The 25801-nt window shown below is 43.4% G+C and overlaps 1 protein-coding gene across 6 annotated transcripts in view; it reads right to left on the reverse strand.

Annotated features, from left to right (window-relative positions):
• Positions 1-25801, reverse strand: part of LOC129815897 (peroxisome proliferator-activated receptor delta-like) — a 54278-nt gene that overhangs the window by 16400 nt on the left and 12077 nt on the right. For 3 of the 6 annotated variants that reach the window (XM_055870083.1, XM_055870081.1, XM_055870084.1), the window contains exons 2-6: positions 15759-16236; positions 15090-15410; positions 5872-6023; positions 5544-5682; positions 5188-5408 (exon numbers count right to left, since the gene is read on the reverse strand). In XM_055870083.1, the coding sequence (XP_055726058.1) occupies positions 5188-5408; positions 5544-5682; positions 5872-6023; positions 15090-15410; positions 15759-16170 (1245 nt within the window). In that variant the 5' untranslated portion in view covers positions 16171-16236. The remainder of the gene's footprint in view (positions 1-5187; positions 5409-5543; positions 5683-5871; positions 6024-15089; positions 15411-15758; positions 16237-25801) is intronic. The other 3 variants (XM_055870085.1, XM_055870086.1, XM_055870082.1) reach the window with 2 other exon arrangements.

Consider the following 25801-nt stretch of genomic DNA (forward strand, 5'->3'; position numbering starts at 1 on the left):
TCCCGGCCAGATCTATTAGAAAGGCCTGCTCGCAGAAGTTTTTTAGGGAGCGTTTGACAGTGATGAGGGGTGGTCGTTTGGTCGCAGACCCATTATGGATGCAGGCAATGAGGCAGTGATCGCTGAGATCTTGATTGAAAACAGCAGAGGTGTATTTGGAGGGCGAGTTAGTTAGGATGACATCTATGAGGGTGCCCGTGTTTACGGATTTGGAGTTGTACCTGGTAGATTCATTGATAATTTGTGTGAGATTGAGGGCATCAAGCTTGGATTGTAGGATGGCCGGGGTGTTAAGCATGTCCCAGTTTAGGTCACCTAGTAGCACGAGCTCAGAAGATAGATGGGTGGCAATCAATTCACATATGGTATCTAGGGCACAGCTGCGGGCAAGAGGGAGGTCTATAGCAAGCGGCAACAGTGAGAGACTTGTTTCTGGAAAGGTGAATTTTTAGAAGTAGAAGCTCGAATTGTTTGGGTACAGACTTGGATAGTAATACAGAACTCTGCAGGCAATCTTTGCAGTAGATTGCAACACCGCCCCCTTTGGCAATTCTATCTAGGCAGAAAATGTTATAGTTAGCGATGGAGATTTCAGGGTTTTTGGTGGTCTTCCTAAGCCAGGATTCAGACACGGCTAAGACATCCGGGTTGGCAGAGTGTGCTAAAGCAGTGAGTAAAACAAACTTAAGGAGTAGGCTTCTAATGTTAACATGCATGAAACCAAGGCTTTTACGGTTACAGAAGTCAACAAATGAGAGGGAGTGGGAGTGGAGCTAGGCACTGCAGGACCTGGATTAACCTCCACATCACCAGAGGAACTGAGGAGAAGTAGGATAAGGGTACGGCTAAATGCTATACGAACTGGCCGTCTAGCACGTTCGGAACAGAGTAAAAGGAGCAGGTTTCTGGGCACGATAGCATAGATTCAAGGCATAGTGTACAGACAAAGGTAAGGTAGGATTTGAGTACATTGGAGGTAAACCTAGGCATTGAGTAATGATGAGAGAGACTAGAGATATAGTCTATAGAAATGTTTAAACCAGGTGATGTCATTGCATATGTAGGAGGTGGAACAACATGGTTGGTTAATAACCTGTTGAGGATGGGGGCGCTGTTGTCACTATTTATGCTAATCGTGTAATTTTTGAAACGGCTTCCCACAAAATTCTTGATCGTACAATATGCATATTATTATTGGATAGAAAACAGTCTATAGTTTCTATAGGAGTTGAAATTTTGTCTCTAAGTCGAACAGAAGTCATTCTACAGCAATTTCCCTGACATGGAGTCAGATTTCAGAAATTTTGGCCCCTGATCTGGAGTCAGTTAAAAGGCCGCAGTTATTGCTATGAGTATACGGACACTGCTTACGTCTTCCCCTGGATGCCTTTACGTGATGACGATTTGAATGGGGTCGATTGCGCGTTCACAGGCACTACAAATTAAAAAACCCTGTAGCTAGGAACTCTTTTCTTGCTGCGTAATGCGCCTGGAGGACATCGACCCGCACTTGTTCCAAGCATTAGTGGAGGGAGTAATATTACTCTGGTCATGTTTCTACTCGTTATGGGAGTTAAAAACATCATAAGGTAGTTAATTTAAAGCGTTTTATAGCAATTTATATCCGTTTAGTGCGATTTTGGGACATTTATTTCTGAAACGCTGTGAATTGCTGGGCACGCTTCCAGTTCATCCCGAACGCAGTTGGCATTTCCACATGGCAAGAGGACAGCTTTCCACCAAAAGACGATTAGACCCAAGAAAGGATCCTTTGCCCAAGATACTGATGGAAGAACAGCTCAAAGTAGGACATTTTTATTATGATAAATCGTGTTTCTGTCGAAAAATGTTAGTGGCTTAGGACGCCATGTTTTTTGACGTAGCTTCGCTTGGCGCAAACTGTATTGAAAAGTAAGGATAATTTAAAAAATGTAATTCCGCGGTTGTATTAAGAATTAAATTGTCTATCAATCCCTGTCCACCCTATATTTTTTAGTCACGTTTATGAGTATTTATGTATAAGAGTAGATCACTGTCTAATATGGCGCACGGACATTTTCTCACCAGCTGGGCTACATTTCACATTGTCTAACCATGATTTTGGTGGCTAAATATAAACATTTTCGATCAAACTCTATATGGATTGTGTAATATGATGTTACAGGAGTGTCATCTGAAGAATTCTGAGAAGGTTAGTGAAAAAATTAATATATTTTGGCGATGTTGACGTTATCGCTCACTTTGGCTAGAATCAATGCTGGGCTGCTATGTGCTATGTGCTATGCTAATATAACGATTTATTGTGTTTTCGCTGTAAGACACTTAGAAAATCTGAAATATTGTCTGTATTCACAGGATCTGTGTCTTTCGATTAGTGTATGCTGTGTATTTTTACGAAATGTTTGATGATTAGTAAGTAGGTAAACACGTTGCTCTATGTAGTTTTTCTAGTCCATTTGTGACGGTGGGTGCAATTGTAACCTATGCCATCTACCTGAAATATGCACTTTTTTCTAACAAAACCTATCCCATACCATAAATATGTTATCAGACTGTCATCTGATGAGTTTTTTTCTTGGTTAGGGGCTATAAATATCTTAGTTTAGCCGAATTGGTGATAGCTACTGGTGTTGGTGGACAAATAAAAGATGGTGGATTATGCTAATGTGTTTTTAGGTAATAGATGTACATCTTTACATATTGTGTCTTCCCTGTAAAACATTTTAAAAATCGGACATGTTGGCTGGATTCACAAGATCTGTGTCTTTCATTAGCTGTATTGGAATTTAATGTGTGAAAGTTAAATATTTAAAAAAAATATTTTTTTTGAATTTCGCGGCACTGGTTTTTCAGTGGGGGTGGGGGGGGGGAGTGCCGCTAGCGGCACCCTCATCCTAGACAGGTTAAGGCATATTGAGCAGGGCTAGAGGCTCTACAGTGAAATAAGACAGTAATCACTAACCAGGACAGTAATGGACGAGGCATATTGATATTAGAGAGAGGCATGCGTAGCTAAGTGAACATATGGGTCCAGTGAGTGGTTGGGCTGGCTGGGGACATGGCGATTCAGACAGTTAGCAGGCCGATGCTAACATGCTAACAGTTAGTAGGCCGGGGCTAAACAAGCTAGCAGTTAGCAGACCGGGGCTGACAAGCTTGCAGTTAGCAGACCGGGTTAGCAAGCAAGCAGTTAGCAGGGGCTAGCAGTTAGCAGACCGGGGCAGGCAAGCTAGCAGTTAGCAGACCGGGGCAGGCAAGCTAGCAGTTAGCAGACCGGGGCAGGCAAGCTAGCAGTTAGCAGACCGGGGCAGGCAAGCTAGCAGTTAGCAGACCGGGGCTAGCAAGCTAGCAGTTAGCAGACCGGGGCTAGCAAGTTAGCCTTTGGGGGACGCCGCGATGGGGGTAAGTCTGTTTTTGCCTCTTCGTGCGGTGACGTCGATAGACCAGTCATGGAATTAGTAGGGTTCCAAGTAGCTCTAGGTAGCTAGCAGGCCTAGCAGGTTAGCAGAATGGGCCTTCAGCAGGCTTCGCGCCTGAGGGGCCTGTTGGAATCCAAGGGAAGATTATGTCGATATTCCAGTCGTAGAGGATCGGCGGGGTTCCGTGCTCCGTACCGGCAGTAGAAGGGTTCCGGATATTGTAGCCCAGGAGTGGGCTTCGGTGGTAGCACAGGAGCCCTGGCCGGGCTAGCTTCAGGCTAATTGGTGCTTGCTCCGGGATGGAAACGCTAGCCAGGAGTGGTCACCCGGGATTGCGGTTACGTAGTTGCGAAGATCCAGATGAAAATGTTCAGAGTTTGCGGTAGGAATCCAGGGATATGGAGAGAAATAGGTCCGTTATGCTCTGTCACGTTGTTCGAACTGGCGAAAGCTTTCCGAGCTGAAGGTTAGCTGATGACCACTAGCAATGGTTTGCTAACTGATAGCTGGTAGATAGTTAGCTGGCTAGCTTCAGTTGAGGGATTCCAGATCCGAAGTAAATAGAAATACTTTAGAAAAAAGCAGATCCACGCCACATTGGGTGAGGCGGGTTGCAGGAAAGTATTTAGAAGTTGATATTTTTAAAAGATATGCGAAGAAAATGATATATACAAGGGACACAACAGGACAAAGACGTCTGACTGCTACGCCATCTTGGATGTATCTCTAGTTTAAATTGACAGATGTTGATGGTGATTTTTACAATTATGCTAATTAGATTCCCACATACTGACATTGACTTTGGAGGTCAATACAGATGAAAATTGGAGCTGGTCTAAGGGTAACATATGTTTTATAGTCAGTATGCAGACTATGTATACACAGTACTGGGCTACAGATGGTGTTAAAGTATTATGTGTCTGTACTGTATGACGCTGGAACTGAAGTTAAAATATCAAATGTATAATATTTACATATGGAAAGAGTATGGAGCTGGTGTTAAAGTATTATATGTATAGTGAACAAAAATATAGACGCAAGTGTTGGTCCCATGTTTCATGAGCTGAAATAAAATTTTAAAAGCCTATTTCTCTCAAATTTTGTGCCCAAATTTGTTTACATCCCTGTTAATAATGAGCATTTCTCCTTTTCCAAGATAATCCAGCCACCTGACAGGTGTGGCATATCAAGAAGCTGATTAAATGGAATGATCATTACACCTGTGCACCTTGTGCTGGGGACAATAAAAGGCAACTCTAAAATGTGCAGTTTTGTCACACAACACAATGCCACAAATGTCTCCAGTTTTGAGGGAGAGTGCAATCGGCAATGCTGACTGCAGGAATGTCCACCTGGACTGTTGCCAGATAATTACATTTTTTTTTTCTCTACTACCATAAGCCACCTCCAACGTCATTTTAGAGAATTTGGCAGTACGACCAACCAGCCTCACAACCGCAGACCATGTGTTACCACATGGCCCAGGACCTCCACATCCGGCTTCTTCGTCTGAGATCAGCCACCCAGACAGCTGATGAAACTGAAAAGTATCTGTCTAAATTAAAGCCCTTTTGTGGGGAAAAACCTATTCTGATTGGCTGGGCCTGGCTCCCCAGTGGTTGGGCCTATGCCCTCCCAGGCCCACTCATGTGAAACCCATAGATTAGGGCCTAATGAATTGACTTCAATTGACTGATTTCCATGAACTGTAACTCATTCAAACTGTTACATGTTGCGTTTATATTTTTGTTCAGTATATTTCATTTACATATGGATACGCTACTGGGCTGGAGCTGGTCTTTCCGGTGAGGATGCTGCGAGCCTTCTTCTTGGTCATGTTGAGGTTCTTCAGATAGGCGTTGTTGACTCGCTTGGCCAGGGATTTGAGATCTGAGCCATTAGGGTTGGTGGTCGGGACTTTCTCTCCCGCCAGGAGGCCCGCCACCAGCTTCCTCTTCTCTGCCTCCGGCATGCGGCCATACCGGATCGCTGGGAACAAGCAGGAAAACTCATTTTAGTCTGCATCCATAAATTGGGGATACTCACAAGTACTCACTGATGGGGTACATCCCCAACTTTCTCCAGTAAACATGTGAGAATAGGAGGAATGTGGTTGTGTCTCACCGTCATGGGACATGCCCAGCAGCAGGCACTTCTGGAAGCGGCAGTACTGGCACTTGTTTCTGCTCTTCTTCTGGATCTTACAGCTGCGCTCACAGCGCTCATAGTCCAGCTTCATACGGATGGTCCGCCGGAAAAACCCCTGAGAGAAACCGAGTCAGTAGAGGGGGGGGAAGAAAGCAAAAACAGTGAGAAAGGTTTTATTAGATATATAGAGCAGTAGACTTTACAGTTTATAAATTATGCAAAGAGCTGCTCCAATACATTTTACGTAACACATTCTGGGAGCCTCCTGGGATCTTCCCATCCCTTCAAATCACTGCTTCCTCACCTTGCAACCCTCACAGGCGTGTACTCCATAGTGGAACCCTGAGGCCTTGTCTCCACAGATACGACATTCCACATTGATCCCGGCCCCCGTCCCATCCTCTCGACCCAGGAGGAGTTGGTCCGACAGCGATGGAGACGACGTCTGGGACAGATCTGGAGAAAGATAGATAAGGGAAGGTTCTGTTATTCTAGGGCTCTGAATCCCTGACTGACTTTAACTAGGGACAGGAGTTTCTCCTGATCACATTACCAGACAAGGAACATCTCCTCGTCATATAAATGTACTTGTATTATATTTGGGATTACTGAACAGTTCAATTACTCATATAGTTAGCAATCCACATGGAAATGTGTGTAATATGAAAGCATTTCTCTGTAATACTGGAGTGACTGTAAAGAGATGGAAGTGAGATAAGGATGACACTGGAGTCAGACTAAAAATGTTAAAGTTAATGTTGGTGGCACCAGTCTGGACAGTATATTTATGGCTTTGCGTGTATCACTGGGCTATATGTACATTTACCAACACTACCTCAACAATGTTATGTATATGTGCAGTGATTAAAGTACTTAAGTAAAAATACCTTAAAGTACTATTTCAGTCGTTTTTTGGGGTATCTGTACTAACTATTGATATTTTTACTTCACTAAAATAATGTACTTTTTACTCCATACATTTTCCCTGACACCCAAAAGTACTCGTTACATTTTGGATGCTTAGCAGGACAGATTTTTTTTCTAATTTACACACTTATCAAGAGAACATCCCTGGTCATCCCTACTGCCTCTGATCTGGCAGACTCACTAAACACAAATGATTAGTTTGTAAATTATGTCTGAGTGTTGGCGCATGCCTCTGGCTATCCGTAAAAAAAACAAAAACAAAAACAAGAGAATGGTGCCGTCTTGTTAGCTTTATATAATGAATTTTAAAATATTATATACTTTTACTTTTGATTGTTAAGTATATTTCGGCAATTACATTTACTTTTGATACTTAACTGTATTTAAAACCAAATACTTTTATGCTTTTACTCAAGTAGTATTTTACTGGGGTACTTTCACTTTTACTACAGTCATTTTCTATTAAGGTATCTTTACTTTTACTCAAGTATGACCATTGGGTACTTTTCCCACCACTGTTATGTGCAATGGGAGTTTGGCATGAGTGCACTTGCACGCATGTTTATGTGCATGTTTCTATATGTGTAAATGCAGTGGTGTAAAGTGCTTAAGTAAAACTACTTTAAAGTACTACTTAAATCGTTTTTGGAGGTATTTTTACTTTACCATTTATATTTTTGACTACTTTTATTTCATGACATTCCTAAATAAAAGAATGTACTTTTTACTCCAAACATTTTCCTTGACACCCACAATGGTCAAATTCACACACTTATCAAGAGAACAAACCTGGTCATTCCTACTTCCTCTGATCTGGCGGACTAACTAAACAAATGCTTTGCTTGTAAATAATGTCAGTGTTGGTGTGGCCCTGGCTACTTTTGATACTTAAGTATATTTAAAACAAAATACTTAGACTTTTACTCTAGTATTTTACTGGGTGACTCACCTTAATAGAAAATGACTCGAGTAAAAGTATTTTAACTTTTACTCAAGTATGACAATTGAGTACTTTTTCCACCACTGTGTAAATGTGTATGTGTCAAGGATCTGCCCAGTGCTGGTGAGTTCCAGCCTGCTCCCTCCCTGAGGTGTAATCTCTGCCACTGCCTGCCAAAGGGTTCTCCCAGTGGAGCCCATGAGCTATGCTAGAAATGCCAGGGGTAGGAGACACCATAGAATAACACCGGCTAAGAGGGAGAATCGGATTAAAGTGACATTCCATTCCAGAACTTAGAACCATGTGCGTTCTACTCCACACATTATGTTCCAACCATGTGTTCTGTTCTATCCGTTCTGTTGCTAGGGGGATTTCTCCAACACCCTGTTTAAAACTAGAATAGCAAGGAGGGACATTACGTTATAAGGCAACATTCCATTTCAGAATTTGTAACCAAGAGCCTTCTGTTCTATCCACTCTGCTACACACCATAGAAACAGAATGGAGTAGAAGGAACTTCAATGCAATGTTCCACTTGAAAATTTAGGACCACGTTACGGGTGTTCTAATCTGTCCATTTAATTCTAGGTTTAACCTGACGGCAGGGCTACATTGCTAGGCTAGGCCAGGATGAAAACATGGGAAACCCAGCAGAGCAGGGGCAGGCCGGGCAGCGGAGAGCCACACAGAGAGCGAGAAGGAAGAGGGTCTGAGCTCCGCTGTGTGGGAGGAAGCCGAGGCGCCTGAGGAGAAGTAACTCCCCCAGAATGAGAACAGACTGACAGACCAGCCGAGGGGGTTCTCAATGCCTCATCCATGACCACTTTCCTCTCTCTAAGAGACTCTTTCCCAATGAATCTTTCCTCCATTCCTTGGATCTTATTTCCTTGCCTCCTTCTCAAAAAACATTGGAGAATAGGGTCAGTGGGGAGAGACCTTGAGTCTTCTCCTATATGGCTGAGAAGGAGGCGAGGAGAGAAGATGTTAGGAAAGATTCATTGAGAAAGCGCCATAGTGTGCATCAATCAATCAAATCTATTTATAAAGCCCTTATTATAAAGCCCTTCTCAGCTGATGTCACAAAGTGCTGTACAGAAACCCAGCCTAAAACCCCAAACAGCAAGCAATGCAGGTGTAGAAGCACGCGTATCAGTCCAACACTAGGTTTTAATGACGAAGAATTCAGTGAACTTGCTTTTCTATTCGTATAACGTAAACTCTGCTTAAACATGAAGCACCTCATTGCCACCTTAATGTGCCTCCTTGGGGTAAACTATCAAACACTGAGTAGATAGAGATGTTTTTACCTTCAGTACTTAAACTGCCTGTTGTCCAGCGCCTGAGAAGAGTGGTGTTATTAATACGTTTCAGTGGCAAAGTTGCGTGACAAGAGTGTAGTCGTTTCGAGGGAAACACTAGATGTTGCTTGTCTGCAGCGATACTGTTTACTTGAAACCCTAACAGAGTGTAGTGTAGTCTGACTCATTCTCAATGTTTTTACGAAAAAGAAAAAAACTTCAGAGACCTCAACTGACCTGACCGTCGTACAGACCACATCCTAACAACATTAGTTCCTTTGAGAAGGTGCCATCTCCCACCTGCCAAGACAAACACACACAGCTCGACTGACCAGACTGGAACATTTAGGTTGGCAGAGCTTGGAGAGGAGGCCAAATATGACCAGATTGTAGGAAATAGAGAAGAGTCCTATACGGGAGAATAAAGGAGAGAATGTCTACATGGCCCTGTAGAGAACAAGGTTTCTCATTCCATTACTCCCAGACCTCCACCTAGTTCTGTTGCACTACCTCATAAAATGTCTCCAATTGATTTTAATAGAACACCATGGAGGATGTCTCAGGAGCCACTGGTGGAGGAAACCGTGAGAGCAGTGTCCTCTTGGTACAGTAGCTGTTTGGTCTGACTGGTTGGTGTAAACGCTTTACCGAGACACATTGAACTGCTCCATGTACTGAGGGTGTGTGTAAGTTGGTGAGGGTGTGCATGCGTGTGTGAGTATGCACGCATGAATGGCGGTGTAACTATGTGTGTGTTTAAGTGGACTGGAGATAACGATCTCTCGTCCGTAAAACACAAACAGAGAGGCAGTGCTCCATATCAAAGGGTGTCTGTATCTGGAGGAGAAGTCAATGGGCCTCTCAAGGACACAGGGCTAACCATTCTCTAAAGCCATTTGTGGATGAGATCTAGGCCTGCAAATTAAGTTAAGGCTAATTGCCGACCATTTGTTTACAAGGTACTAGGGCTGTCACTGACTAAAGAAATCTTGGTCGACCGAAAGTCCTCTGTTCGTTCGACCAATCGATTGTATGTGGACACCCGCTCATATAACATCTAATTCCAAAATCACGGTTATTAATATGGAGTTGGTCCCCGCTTTGCTGCTATAACAGCCTCCACTCTTGGGGGAAGGCTTTCTACTAGATGTTGGAACATTGCTGCGGGTCAGGGCTCTGAGCAGGACAGTCAAGTTCTTCCACACTGATCTCAACAAACCATTTCTGTATGGACCTCGCTTTGAACGAGGGCATTGTCATGCTGAAACAGGAAAGGGCCTTCCTCAAACTGTTGCCCCAAAGTCGGAAGTACAGAATCATCTAGAATGTTGTTGTATGCTGTTAAGGTGTTGAGGTTTCCCTTCACTGTAACTAAGGGGCCTAGCCCGAACAATGAAAAACAGCCCCAGACCATTATTCCTCCTCCAACAAACTTTACAGTTGGCACTATGTACTGGGGCGGGTATCGTTCTCCTGGCATCTGCCTGCCCAGTGACGCGAGCCTACCAGACGAGCTAAATGCCTTTTATGCTCGCTTCGAGGCAAGCAACACTGAAGCATGCATGAGAGCACCAGCTGTTCTGGATGACTGTGTGATAACGCTCTCGGTAGCCGATGTGAGCAAGACCTTTAAACAGGTCAACATTCACAAAGCTGCAGGGCCAGATGGATTACCAGGAAGTGTACTCAAAGCATGCGCGGACCAACTGGCAAGGGTCTTGCCGGGTTCACCTAGGGGTCATGAAAAGGGTTGTACCAAAATGTTTGATGAATTAGAATAATTGATTATGCTTATGTTTTATTAATAGTAGGGGAGGGGTTATAAGACCCCTCCCTCCTTACATTTATAGGGTCCTAGACTACAGATTAACAATATATATATATTCATTATATAGTTTTAGAATTGTTCCACAGTTGTTTGCTTTTTCTCTCTCTCTTATAATGTGTGACAGAGAACTCTGCAGGGGAGTGTGGGAGATAAGAGACTAGTCAGACATTCCACAATAAATCTACTTTGGGGAGGGGACATTCATTGCCTAGCTTTTAGATAAACACTGAAACTCTATGTTTGTATAGCTATGGATGCTGGGTTTTGGTCTCAGGAGTAAAAAGGTAATGACGTAGTCAGTGACATCACTAAGGCGGGAATTTGATTTAATAAAACAACTTGAGACCTTTTGTTTGATGCAGAACTTACTCAGCAACATTCATGATATGTTCCTGTTTGTCAACTTATGTCTACAATTGCATTAAAAGGTTTCTGAATGATTTAATTAAAAATATTGTCATAATGCTAATTTCACCAATGAGTAACTGATTGATAAGGAAACGAGGAAAAGAACCCTAACAGTCTTCACTGACATTTTCAACCTCTCCCTGACCAAGTCCGTAATATCTACATGTTTCAAGCAGACCAACATAGTCCCAGTGCCCAAGGAAGCGAAGGTAACCTGCCTAAATGATTACCACCCCGTAGCACTCACGTCGGTAGCCATGAAGCGCTTTGAAAGGCTGGTTATGACTCACATCACCAGCATCCACCCGGACACCCTAGACCCACTCCAATTCGCATACCGCCCCAACAGATCCACAGATGACGCAATATCAATCACACTCCACACTGCCCTTTCCCACCTGGACAAAAGGAACACCTATGTGAGAATGCTGTTCATTGACTACAGCTCAGCATTCAACACCATAGTGCCCACAAAGTTCATCACTATGCTAAGGATCCTGGGAATAAACACCTCCCTCTGCAACTGGATCCTGGACTGCCTGACGGGCCGCCCCCAGGTGGTAACGGTAGGCAAAAACACGTCTACTATGCTGATCCTCATCACTGGGGCCCATCAGGGGTGTGTACTTAGTCCCCTCCTGTACTCCCCCTGTTCACCCACGACTGCGTGGCCAAACACAACTCCAACACCATCATTAAGTTTGCTGACGACACAATAGTGGTAGGCCTGATTACCGACAACGATGAGACAGCCTTTAGGGAGGAGGTCAAAGACCTGGCAGTGTAGTGCCAGGACAACAACCTCTCCCTCAATGTGAGCAAGACAAAGGAGCGGATCGTGGACTACAGGAAAAAGCCGGGCCGAACAGGCCCCCATTAACATCGACGGGGCTGTAGTGGAGCGGGTCGAGAGTATCAAGTTCCTTGGTGTCCACATCACCAACAAACTATCAGGGTCCAAACACACCAAGACAGTCGTGAAGAGGGTACGACAACACCTTTTCCCCCTCAGGAGACTGAAAAGGTTTAGCATGGGTCCCCAGATCCTCAAAAAGGTATACAGCTGCACCAGCAAGAGCATCCTGACCGGTTGCTTCACCGCCTGGACTGGTAACTGCTCGGCATCTCACCGTAAGGCGCTACAGAGGGTAATGCGTACAGCCCAGTACATCACTGTGGCCAAGCTTCCTGCCATTCAGGAACTATATACTAGGCGGTGTCAGAAGAAAGCACAAAAAATTGTCAAAGACTCCAGTCACCCAAGTCATACTGTTTTTTCTGATACTGCACGGCAAGCGGTATCAGAGCGCCAAGTCTTGGACCAAAAGGCTCCTTAACAACTTCTACCCCAAGCCATAAGACTGCTGAACAATTAATCAAATGGCCACCGGACTATTTACATTGACCCCACCTCCCCTCCATTTGTATTGTACACTGCTGCTACTCACTGGTTATTATCTATGCATAGTCACTTCACTCCTACCTACATGTATAGAAGAGCTCGACTAACCTGTACCCACACACATTGACTCAGTACCGGTACCCCCTGTATATAGCCTCGTTAGTGTTATTTTTTAGTTTAGGTTTATTTGGTAAATATTTTCTTATCTCTTTCTTGAACTGCACTGTTGGTTAGGGGTTTGTAAGTAAGAAATTCACAGTAATATCTACACGTTGTATTCGGCGCAAGTGACAAATAATGTTTGATTTGAAACCCAGATTCTTCTGTCAGACTGCCAGATGGTAAAATGCGATTTATCACTCCAAAGAATGCATTTCCACTGCTCCAGAGTCCAATAGCGGCAAGCTTTACACCACTTTAGCTGTCGCTTGGCATTGTGCATGGTGATCTTAGGTTTGTGTGCGCCTGCTCGGCAATGGAAACCCATTTCATGAAGCTCCCGGCAAACAGTTATTGTGCAGACGTTGCTTCTTGAGGCAGTTTGGAACTCATAGTGAGTGTTGCAACCGAGGACAGACCATTTTTTACGTGCTACGTGCTTCAGCACTCACCGGTCCCGTTCTGTGAGCTTGTGTGTCCTACCACTTCACAGCTGAGCCGTTGTTGCTCCTAGACGTTTCCACTTCACAATAACAGCACTTACAGTTGTCCGGGGCAGGTCTAGCAACGAGTGTGGCTGAAATAGCCGAATCCACTCATTTGAAGGCGTGTCCACATAGTTCTGGCCATGTAGTGTATGTAATGGGGAATAGATAGACACTAACAACCAAACAAACAATTCACACAAAGACGTTATGGAACAACGAATGTGCACAAATTGGCAGTGGTGGAAAAAGTACTCAATTGTCATACTTGAGTAAAAGTAAAGATACCTTAATAGAAAATGACTCAAGTAAAAGTGAAAGTCACCAGTAAAATACTACTTGAGTAAAAGTCGAAAAGTATTTGGTTTTAAATATACTTAAAATTAAGTTAAGTATCAAAAGTAAATGGAATTGCTAAAATGTAAGTAAAAGTATTAATAATTTCAAATTCCTTACATTAAGCAAACCAGACAGAACAATTGTACTTTTCTTTTTTTATTTGACAGATAGCCAGGGGCACACTCCAACACTCAGACATAATTTACAAACAAAGCATTTGTGTTTAGTAAGTCTGCCCGATCAGAGGCAGTAGGGATGACCAGGGATGATGTCTTGATAAGTGTGTGAATTGGACCATTTTCCTGTCCTGGTAAGCATTCAAAATGTAATGAGTACTTTTGGGTGTCAGGGAAAACATATTGAGTAAAAATTACATTATTTTCTTTAGGAATATAGTGAAGTAGAAGTAAAAGTTGTCAAATATAAATCGTAAAGTACTTTAAAGTATTTTTAATTAAGTACTATACACCACTGCAAATTGGCTGGAGAGTACGCAATCGAGAGAGAGACGTGCATTGTGCATCCACACTCCCCTTCTTCTTGGACTGTGCCATCTCTGCGGCCTCTGCAATCGATTAGTCTCGGCCTCCGCAATGGACTAGTTCACTGAGATGGGCGTGAATAAGACCGGTGTCTCGTGTGCCCTAAAAATAAAACACACACACACACACACACACACACTCTACTGCTCAATTTTTTAAAATCTTGGTCGACCAACAGCGTATCGACCAGTCGAATAATTGGGGTCAGCCCTACAAGGTACGCTATATCGACGTTGTAAGGGAGAGTTTTGTAAAGTGTATTGACATTTTTTTTAGAAAAAACTTTTAATTAAGTTTGATTTGTTTACCCTGTTCAAGCGATTATAGCTGGGCATCAGTGTCAAAGGACACCAGGTTTAACAGTGGGCAGGGTGGGGTATGTGATAAGATATTGTTGCAGTCTTTGCACCGTCTGAGGATTTCATTATGACTTTTCTCACCACAATGACCCCAGTGGAGAGTTAATTGTTGTAAAGTAACAATCACATAAAACCCTCTCTTTCCAGGCATGGTCACATCGGTCCGTGACTGGTCACACTGTAGCTTTTGTCCTCGATGGGCAAATTTCCTCACTTCAATTTTTTTTTTTTATACAAATCTGAGTATGTATTAAATGCCTTCACATTTAGCTTGAAAATTATGCCAGGCTACTGAGGATTACTTTTATCTTGGTGAGTGTAAATACAGAGATAAAAGCCTACTGTACAGTCAGAACAGAGTTCTAGATCATCAGCACACCGAGTGTAAAAACGTAATAAATATATGTAGAACCCGCCCCCAAAAAACAGTTCTAGATCAACACACTGAGTTTTATGTCAGAACATAATTTAGAAGTTTAAATTATAGATCAGCACACAGTTCTTGATTGGAACACAGAGTTCTCTCAAGTCAACGAGGGGACTGGGTTATAGGCGCTATGTCTAAAGGTGAACATCACAGGGACTTTCCTTTGTGAGAATAAATAGCGTAAAAGGTGATGCTGTGTTTATGCTATAGGAACAACCACGATCAAAACAGATGTAGCACATAAGGTGGGCCACATTTCACTAATCATCAACAACTGGGTTCAAATACATGTGTATTTAATAATTTTTCTGTCTATTTGAGTATTTTCAAATAATGTGGCCTGAATCAACTACTTCTATTGGAAGTAGGGCTGGCACAAATACTGTATAAATACCGTATAAAACACACCAAAAACATCAAAACCGTTTGTTGTTGTGTGGAACGACCAGCTAACTGAAGATGGAACGACCTGGCATTTGCACGCTTGAGTCTGTTCCCGCAGTAACATGGACTCTTTAGAATATGATGAAACTTTGTTGCTCCTCGCTGAAACAAGCAAGGTGTTGTAGCAAACAGGTGCTGGACAACACCTCCCCTCCCTGCAGCAGCAGCAGCAGCAGCAGCAGTAGCAGCAGCAGCAGTAGCAGCAGTAGCAGCAGCAGCAGTAGCAGCAGCAGCAGTAGCAGCAGCAGCATATGCAGTCAGGAGCATAGAGAGGAAACTGTGAATCTAAAAAAAATTATAATAAAAAAACATTCCAACGATTATAACGGTGACTGTGGTCATGTGGTTGGCCAATAACCGTATACAAAATTGCAGGACCGTCACAGCCTTAAATCGGAAGTATTTGAAAGTATTTTCAAATAATTCCCTATAAATAGCCTACTATTTAAAATTATTTTCAAATACATATTTCAAATACCATGGGGATGGGAGTGTATTTAGTTGTATGAGTATTTTCAAATACATGCCAATATTCAAATAATAAATATCTGAATACTTACCATGAAATGTGTGTGAAAGTAATTGATACTTGAAATAGTATTTGAACCCAGGTCTTGTGTGTGTGTGTCTCACCTGTGCAGCTACTGGAGAGGGCAGGGCTGTCTGTATTGGAGGTGCTGTGGTTGTTACTACTCCCCTTTTCCTGCTGATCCTCTTGCTCCTGCTGCACAACCTCTTCGTCATGAGACTTCATGTCCCAGGAGCCAAGGCCCTCCTCCCTCTCAGGTGACACCTCTGCTCCTCGCACCCCCTCCTTCTCCCCCACTCTCTCTCCCAGCCCCTTCGACAGCAGGGATGGTTTTAGCACCTCCAAGGAGGACTCAAGCCCTCTCGCTCCGTCCGATGTGCACTCCCCATGTGGGGAGGTGGTCCCGTTCCGGCAGACTCCCCCTTTCCTTACCAAAGCTCCGACACGCCGCTTCCGATCCCGTCGAGGGGCTTTGCTTTTGACCGGCGCTAAGACGGCGGCCCTGGTGCCCTCCATGGTGCTGCGTAGCTTCTCCTCTGACTCTCAGCCGCCCTCGGTCATGGCAACACCATCGCCGCCCTGCTGGGGAGGAGGGGAACAACCAGTTAGTACAGATCTGTTAGAGGAATTATTTATTCTCAATCGGTGGTGTGTCATGAGGATAGGGTTGCAGCCAATCAGAGCTGCTATCACACAATACAGTGACTGTTCAATCGAAATGCCTTTTACAAAGTTAGACATCCAATCAGATCCATGAAACACCTCTCCCCAGTTAAAACAACACATTGAGAGATAATGAAGGGCTTGAACATGGAACAGTGTAACCGGCACAGTCTCTTCTGGAAACACTTGTAATAACAGAGACTTTGATCTGGTCTCATTCACCAGATCCCTCTGCAGATGAGCAAGCCTTAACCAGCACACCTCCAACCCAGAGAGACAGAAACAGCCTCCCCCACAGAAACATAGCATATGGGCCAGGTTAGAGGTTTTTGATGCAGGCCTGGAGTTAGTTTGTTGCTGAGGAGAGCCAGCTGTTAAGACTCTAAATTACTCTAAATCACTGAAATTCTCTCTCAGCTAATCACTAACAGAGAGAAGATAGAAAAAGGGGGAGATAAAAAGAGTAGCGAGAGAAAGAATAAGCTAACCCATTGGCATCAATGTGTAGGCCTTGTTGTTCAGAGAGAAACACATACAGCACACGCAGTGAGTGGGCTAGCCTCCAAGCCCCAGCACATGTGGGTCCTGGGGCAGGCAGGGCTGGTGTTTTTCTACAGGCACTTGTTGGGACGGAGAGCCCTGAGCTGAAGACACTCTCTGTTTGTGTGTGTGTGTAGGGAGACTGCGGATCAGCTAGCACCACTGACCTTTTCCCACATTCCGTACTTCCTGCTGAACAGCCATGGACTTTCCCCCACTGGCCTTGGGTCGCTGTTCATGTGGGTGAGTGAGCGTGTGTGTGTGCGTTTGCCAAGTGGAAATAGGGTTCATATGAACAGGCTATTGGGCTGATTTCATGGGGGATCACCAAGTCTTTGTCTGGTGAGTTTAAAAGAGGGAAGAGAGAATACCATAGACTAGGAATGTGACAAATGGAAAATTGTTCTTAAAAGGTTGATTTTGGGCACAAAACAGTCCAACTCCTCCTCTTTCTCAATTTTCTAACAGAAATGGGATGTGCCTTTCGCGGTTCATCGATGTGCCATTCTGGTCATGCGCGCCGCGACCGATGTAGCTAGTTCGTTAGTTAAGATAGCCACTGTTACCTAGCCAGTAACTCCTCCAATATGTGTTGACGTCATTTCATAGGATTTGTTTTTGTTTACCATTAAATAACCTGCATTGATCAGTTATACAGTTTAAAGCCGTTAAGTTAAAATAAGAAAAATTCATAAAATTCCACGTGAATTCACAATGCAGATGGTCTACATTGCGCTTCCTGCAGAGAGAGAAATGTTTTATAATTTCTGCAGCTGGAGCTCTTGCTTTCCATGAGTGGCACGTGTAGCTTGTTGTCATCCAATCACAAGTCATCAAACTGGCAATATTATTAGGAGATCGTGCCTTCAGAAAGTATTCGTACCCCTTGACACATTTTGTTGCATTACAGCCTGAATGCAGCAGTTAAAAGCGCTGGGCCAGTAAGCGAAAGGTTGCTGGTTTGAATCCCTAACCACCAACAACAACAACTGCTCCCCTGTCGCTGATGATGTGGATGTGGATTAAGGCAGCCCCCCGCAGCGCTCTGATTGAGGGGTTCGGTTAAACGGGGTAGACATTTCAGTTGAATGCATTCAGTTGTGCGACTGACTACAGTTGAAGTCAGAAGTTTACATACACTTAGGTTGGAGTCATTAAAACTTGTTTTTCAACCACTCCACAAATTTCTTGTTAACAAACTATAGTTTTGGCAAGTGGGTTAGGACATCTACTTTGTGCATGACACAAGTAATTTTTCCAACAATTGTTTACAGGCAGATTTAACTTATAATTCACTGTATCACAATTCCAGTGGGTCAGAAGTTTACATACACTAAGTTGACTGTGCTTTTAAACAGCTTCGGAAAATTACAGACAATAAAGTCATGGCTTTAGAAGCTTCTGATAGGCTAATTGACATAATTTGAGTCAATTGGAGGTGTACCTGTGGATGTATTTCAAGGCCTACCTTCGAACTCAGTGCCTCTTTGCTTGACATCATGGGAAAATCAAAATAAATCAGCCAAGACCTCAGAAAAACAATTGTAGACCTCCACAAGTCTGATTCATCCTTGGGAGCAATTTCCAAACGCCTGAAGGTACCACGTTCATCTGTACAAACAATAGTATGCAAGTATAAACACCATGGGACCACGCAGCAATCATACCGCTCAGGAAGGAGACACGCTCTGAGACGGGTTCGCAACTGCACATGGGGACAAATATCGTACTTTTTGGAGAAATGTTCTCTGGTCTGATGAAACAAAAATATAACTATTTGGCCATAATGACCATCGTTATGTTTGGAGGGAAAAGGGGGAGGCTTGCAAGCCGAAGACCACCATCCCAACCGTGAAGCACGGGGGTGGCAGTTTCATGTTGTGGGGGTGCTTTGCTGCAGGAGGGACTGATGCACTTCACAAAATGGATGGCATCATGAGGGATATATTATGTGGATATATTGAAGCAACATCTCAAGACATCAGTCTGGAAGTTAAAGCTTGGTCGCAAATGGGTCTTCCAAATGGACAATGACCCCAAGCATACTTCCAAAGTTGTGGCAAAATGGCTTAAGAACAACAAAGTCAAGGTATTGGAGTGGCCATCACAAAGCCCTGACCTCAATCCTATAGAACATTTCTCGGCAAAACTGAAAAAGCGAGTGCGAGCAAGGAGGCCTACAACCCTGATTTAGTTACACCAGCTCTGTCAGGGGGAATGGGCCAATATTCACCCAACTTATTGTGGGAAGCTTGTGGAAGGCTACCCAAAACATTTGACCCAAGTTAAACAATTTAAAGGCAATGCTACCAAATACTAATTGAGTGTATGTAAACTTCTGACCCACTGGGAATGTGATGAAAGAAATAAAAGCTGAAATAAATCACTCTACTATTATTCTGACATTTGACATTCTTAAAATAAAGTGGTGATCCTAACTGACCTAAGAAAGGGAATTTTTACTAGGATTAAATGTCAGGAATTGTGAAAAACTGAGTTTAAATCTATTTGGCTAAGGCGTATGTAAACTTCCGACTTCAACTGTAGGTATGACCTTTCCCACAAAACGACAAAGTGAAAACATGTTTTTCGAAATGTTTGCTAAATTGAAAATTAAAACAGAAATATCTTATTTGTGTAATTATTCACACCCCTGAGTCAATACATGATAGAATACAAAAAAAAAAGTTCTCTCTTCAAGCTTTATCAAGTTGGTTGTTGATCATTGATAGACAGCCATTTTAAAGTCTTACCATAGATTTTGAAGCCAATTTAAGTCAAAACTGTAACTCGGCCACTCAGAAACATTCAATGTCATCTTGGTAATATTCGTTCTTGTGTTTTAAGTCATTGTCTTGCTGAAAGGTGCATTTGTCTCCGAGTGTCGGTTGGAAAGCAGACTGAACCAGGTTTCCTCTAGGATTTTGCCTGTACTTAACTTCATTCTGTTTTTTATTTACACTAGTCCATGGCGATGACTAGCTTACCCATAACATAACACCATGCTTGAGGAAACCAAGCAGCATCGCGCCGACAGAGATGGTCGGATTGGATTTAATCCCAGTAGCCGACCCAAAACAAAGGCGCCTCAGAAGGGGCAGACGGAGCGGCCTCCTGGTCAGGCTCCGTTGACGTGCACTTCGCTCACGAGTATACTACTCGCCAATGTCAAGTCTCTTGACAAGGTAGATGAAATTCGAGCAAGGGTTGCCTTCCAGAGAGACGTCAGAGATTGTAACATTCTCTGTTTCACGGAAACATGGCTCACTCGGGATATGTTAGAGTCGGTACAGCCACCCGGTTTCTTCACGCATCGCACCAACAGAAACAAACATCTCTCTGGTAAGAAGAAGGGCGGGGGTGTATGCCTTATGATTAACGATTTGTGGTGTAATCATAACAACATACAGGAACTCAAGTCCTTTTGTTCACCTGACCAAGAAATCCTTACAATCAAATGCCGACCGCATTATATATCAAGAGAATTCTCTTCAATTATAAATCACAGCCGTGTATATCCCCCCCCCAAGCAGACATCTCAACGGCCCTGAAAGAACTTCACTGGACTCTATCTATGTAAACTGGAAACCATATATCCTGAGGCTGCATTTATTGTAGCTGGGGATTTAAACAAAGCTAATCTGAAAACAAGGCTCCCTAAAATGTATCAGCATATCGAATGCACGACTCGAGCTGGCAGCATTCTGGATTATAGCTACTCCACCTTCCGCAATGCATACAAAGCCCTCCCCCTGCCCTCCTTTCGGCAAATCTGACCACGACTCCATTTTGTTGCTCCCTGCCTATAGACAGAAACTAAAACAGGAAACGCCTGTGCTCTGGTCTGTTCAACGCTGGTCCGACCAATCGGATTCCACGCTTCAAGATTGCTTCGATCACGTGGACTGGGATATGTTCCGGATAGCCTCAGTGCCCTATACCTGCGCCCAGAGGGGAGTAGTTCAAAGTCCGGGTACAACGGGGGCTGGGTCTAAAATGATTTTGTGAGCCTTGCGGAGGGCCCTGACCTTAACCTGTTGAGGATGGGGGCGCTGTTGTCACTATTTATGCTAATCGTGTAATTTTTGAAACGGCTTCCCACAAAATTCTTGATCGTACAATATGCATATTATTATTATTATTGGATAGAAAACAGTCTATAGTTTCTATAGGAGTTGAAATTTTGTCTCTAAGTCGAACAGAACCCATTCTACAGCAATTTCCCTGACATGGAGTCAGATTTCAGAAATGTTGGCCCCTGATCTGGAGTCAGTTAAAAGGCCGCAGTTATTGCTATGAGTATACGGACACTGCTTACGTCTTCCCCTGGATGCCTTTACGTGATGACGATTTGAATGGGGTCGATTGCGCGTTCACAGGCACTACAAATTAAAAAACCCTGTAGCTAGGAACTCTTTTCTTGCTGCGTAATGCGCCTGGAGGACATCGACCCGCACTTGTTCCAAGCATTAGTGGAGGGAGTAATATTACTCTGGTCATGTTTCTACTCGTTATGGGAGTTAAAAACATCATAAGGTAGTTAATTTAAAGCGTTTTATAGCAATTTATATCCGTTTAGTGCGATTTTGGGACATTTATTTCTGAAACGCTGTGAATTGCTGGGCACGCTTCCAGTTCATCCCGAACGCAGTTGGCATTTCCACATGGCAAGAGGACAGCTTTCCACCAAAAGACGATTAGACCCAAGAAAGGATCCTTTGCCCAAGATACTGATGGAAGAACAGCTCAAAGTAGGACATTTTTATTATGATAAATCGTGTTTCTGTCGAAAAATGTTAGTGGCTTAGGACGCCATGTTTTTTGACGTAGCTTCGCTTGGCGCAAACTGTATTGAAAAGTAAGGATAATTTAAAAAATGTAATTCCGCGATTGTATTAAGAATTAAATTGTCTATCAATCCCTGTCCACCCTATATTTTTTAGTCACGTTTATGAGTATTTATGTATAAGAGTAGATCACTGTCTAATATGGCGCACGGACATTTTCTCACCAGCTGGGCTACATTTCACATTGTCTAACCATGATTTTGGTGGCTAAATATAAACATTTTCGATCAAACTCTATATGGATTGTGTAATATGATGTTACAGCAGTGTCATCTGAAGAATTCTGAGAAGGTTAGTGAAAAAATTAATATATTTTGGCGATGTTGACGTTATCGCTCACTTTGGCTAGAATCAATGCTGGGCTGCTATGTGCTATACTAATATAACGATTTATTGTGTTTTCGCTGTAAGACACTTAGAAAATCTGAAATATTGTCTGTATTCACAGGATCTGTGTCTTTCGATTAGTGTATGCTGTGTATTTTTACGAAATGTTTGATGATTAGTAAGTAGGTAAACACGTTGCTCTATGTAGTTTTTCTAGTCCATTTGTGACGGTGGGTGCAATTGTAACCTATGCCATCTACCTGAAATATGCACTTTTTTCTAACAAAACCTATCCCATACCATAAATATGTTATCAGACTGTCATCTGATGAGTTTTTTTCTTGGTTAGGGGCTATAAATATCTTAGTTTAGCCGAATTGGTGATAGCTACTGGTGTTGGTGGACAAATAAAAGATGGTGGATTATGCTAATGTGTTTTTAGGTAATAGATGTACATCTTTACATATTGTGTCTTCCCTGTAAAACATTTTAAAAATCGGACATGTTGGCTGGATTCACAAGATCTGTGTCTTTCATTAGCTGTATTGGACTTTAATGTGTGAAAGTTAAATATTTAAAAAAAATATTTTTTTTGAATTTCGCGGCTCTGCCTTTTCAGTGGGGGTGGGGGGGGAGTGCCGCTAGCGGCACCCTCATCCTAGACAGGTTAAAGATCTCATCCAGGCCTGTCTGTTTGACTCCAAGTACCTTGCTTGCTGTGGTGAAAATCCTTCTCAGCATATTTATCTGGCTGACAGTGGCATTGCCAAACCAACAAACAATACAAACAGTTAAAACACTAAATGAAAGATTTGTAAAACAGAGTCAGTATAGTACAATTAACATTAAAAGATCCCAGCTTTTTGAGAAAGTAGTCTGTTGACTCTTTTTGTAGATCAGGTCTGTACATTAACTCCACTGAAGCTTATTGTCCAAGAGGACACCTAGATATTTGTATTCCTCTACAATCTCTATATTCTGACCTCTGGTTGATGTTGCTGAGGTAGGTGTTGTACACTTCCTGAAGTCTATGCACATCTCTTTGGTCTTATTGGTATTGAGGACCAAGTGAGATTCGTCACACCACTCTACAAAGTAATTTAGGACCTGGCCATGGTGTTCCTCGTCATCAGCGAACTTAACAAGGTGTCTGTCAGGATGGGAACTAGTACAACACATCCCTGAGGAGAGCCTGTGTTGGTGTTGCCTATGTACGACACATGGGGACCTATTTTGACCCGCTGTGACTGTTGGCTCAGGAAGTCCAACAGCCACAAAACCAGCCCCCCATCTAAGGAGAAGTCCAGAATGAGTCTCTGTGCCAGAACGTAAGACTGGATTGTGTTGAAGGCAGAAGAAAAGTCAACAAACAAAACCCTGACATGGGATTTGAGGAGAGTAAGAATGGCATCATCAACTCCTCTGATAGGCAAACTGAAATGGGTCGAGGAGCTTCTGGGTGACGCTGAGAATATGACTTTTCACAATTTTCTCAAGGCATTTCATTACTAAGGATGTCAAGGCGACAGGGTGGTAGTCATTCAGCACAGAGGGTTAAGATGCTTTCGGAATTGGTATAATTGAGTTTTTCCACAATACTGGTATGTGCTGCTGGTCAAGCGAGGATTGGAAAATGTCTGTAAAAACACCAGCCAATTGTTCAGCACAGTGCTTTAACACATGTCAGTTCTTTTGTCTGGGCCTGAGCTTTTGTGTGTGTTACATCCCCTGAACAACTTCAAAACATCAGCCTGTTTAACAACCCTCTCAAACATTTGTAATGATGCTTCCATTTGTTTTACCTACGACACAAGATTGTCTGATTCAAATCTTGAGAAGAAAACATTCAGTTCATTAGCCATGTTCTGGCCCTCATGTCTCCTAAGGTCAGCACTGGTTTTTCCCCTGCCTATGTGGAGGGCACTAGCCATGGATCTAATCCCTTGCCAGGCCACCCTTGAGTTTCCTGAGGAGATGGTCCTCTCCACCATTTGCTTGTATGCCTCCTTGTCCACCAGTATCTGTCTTTTGATCTCACGTTGTACATCTCTTAAAGCCTGTCTATCACACTCAGCATAAACTGCCTTCTTCCTATCAAGTAGTGATTTTAGATGTTTTGATACCCAAGGCTTATTGTTTGGGAAAATTTTACAGGTCTTAGTAGGCACAACTGACTCAACACAGAAGTTTACATAGTCTGAAACAACATCTGAGTTCATCAAGATCAGAGCTGCTGTCCTCAAATACCTTCCACATAGTACAGTCAAAACACCCCTGGAGACAAGTGATACTGTTGTCCTTCCAGATCTGGACAGTTTTAACTATGGGTTTCTCCCTCTCCAGGAGCTGACAGTAGGTTGGCCTGAGGTAGACAACATTGTGGTCTGATGTCCCCAGGTGGTGGCCGGGAACACAACTGGTATTGTCCCATAGCACAAATTAAGAGTCTTATTTTTCCTAGTGTGACATTTTACATACTGGTGGTGTGTGCGCAGGACTTCGTGCAAAGTACAGTTGTTAAAATCCCCTAAAATAAATGTGGATGCAACAGGGGAGATGAATTCCAGTTTCTGTGCCAGATTATATGTCCTCTGATGCCTTTGTTATATTAGCTTTCGGTTGAATGTACACAACGGTAACAAACAATTGGGGGAACTCTCGGGGCAGATGGTAGGGTTGCAGTGACGCAGAAAGCAGTTCAATATCGGGGGTACAGAATCTCTCTTACCAAGATCCACCACTGGTCCCTGACAAGCAGGCAGACGCCCCCGCCGTGATGTTCACTGTGACTGTCAGATCACAGTCCGCTCTGACCAGAGTGAAGCCGGCCGGCTCCACTTCTCTGTCCGGGACTCTATCATCGAGCCAAGTCTCAGTAAACGCCAGCAAACAGGCCTCCCAGTATTCGTGTTGGAGGCGCAGATTCACTGACAACTCATCCGCTTTCCCCCTCAGTGACTGGGCATTGATCAGCAAGGTGGTGGGTAAGGGAAGTTTGTTCTTAAATTTTTAAAGTCTGTGTCTGATTGCCCTGCATTTTCCACGTTTGTCTGCGAGTGGGTTACAAACCCAAATGCAAAGCGGGGATTAGATGGATCATTGGGATATCCAGCACGTTTGTGTTTGAGATTCTGTACCCCCGACATTGTAGTAGGAACTCTCCGCTGTATTGAATTCCGCTACCAGCAGCATCGTTTTCATCATTTAGTCAGTTTGTAGAGGGTATGTACACGATCAACAAGATCAGTCCAACACCCCACCACCGTAAATCCATCATTGACAGATGGCAGATTGTTCCAGAGGGCTCAGGACCTCAGACTGGGGCGAAGGTTCACATTCCAACAGGACAACGACCCTAAGCACACAGCCAAGACAACGCAGGAGTGGCTTCGGGACAAGTCTCTGAACGTCCCTGAGTGGACCAGCCAGAGCCCGGACTTGACCCCGATCGAACATCTCTGGATGGACCTGAAAATAGCTGTGCAGCAACGCTCCCCATCCAACCGGACAGAGGTTGAGAGGATCTGCAGAGAAGAATGGGAGAAACTCCCCAAATACAGGTGTGCCAAGCTTGTAACGTCATACCCAAGAATACTCAATGCTGTAATCGCTGCCAAAGGTGCTTCAACAAAGTACTGAGTAAAGGGTCTAGATCCTTACGTAAAATGTGATATATATAAACTCAGCAAAAAAAGAAACGTCCCTTTTTCAGGACCCTGTCTTTCAAAGATAATTCGTAAAAATCCAAATAACTTCACAGATCTTCATTG

The sequence above is a fragment of the Salvelinus fontinalis genome, chromosome 18, assembly GCF_029448725.1.
Source record: "Salvelinus fontinalis isolate EN_2023a chromosome 18, ASM2944872v1, whole genome shotgun sequence".
NCBI classification, from domain to species: domain Eukaryota; kingdom Metazoa; phylum Chordata; class Actinopteri; order Salmoniformes; family Salmonidae; genus Salvelinus; species Salvelinus fontinalis.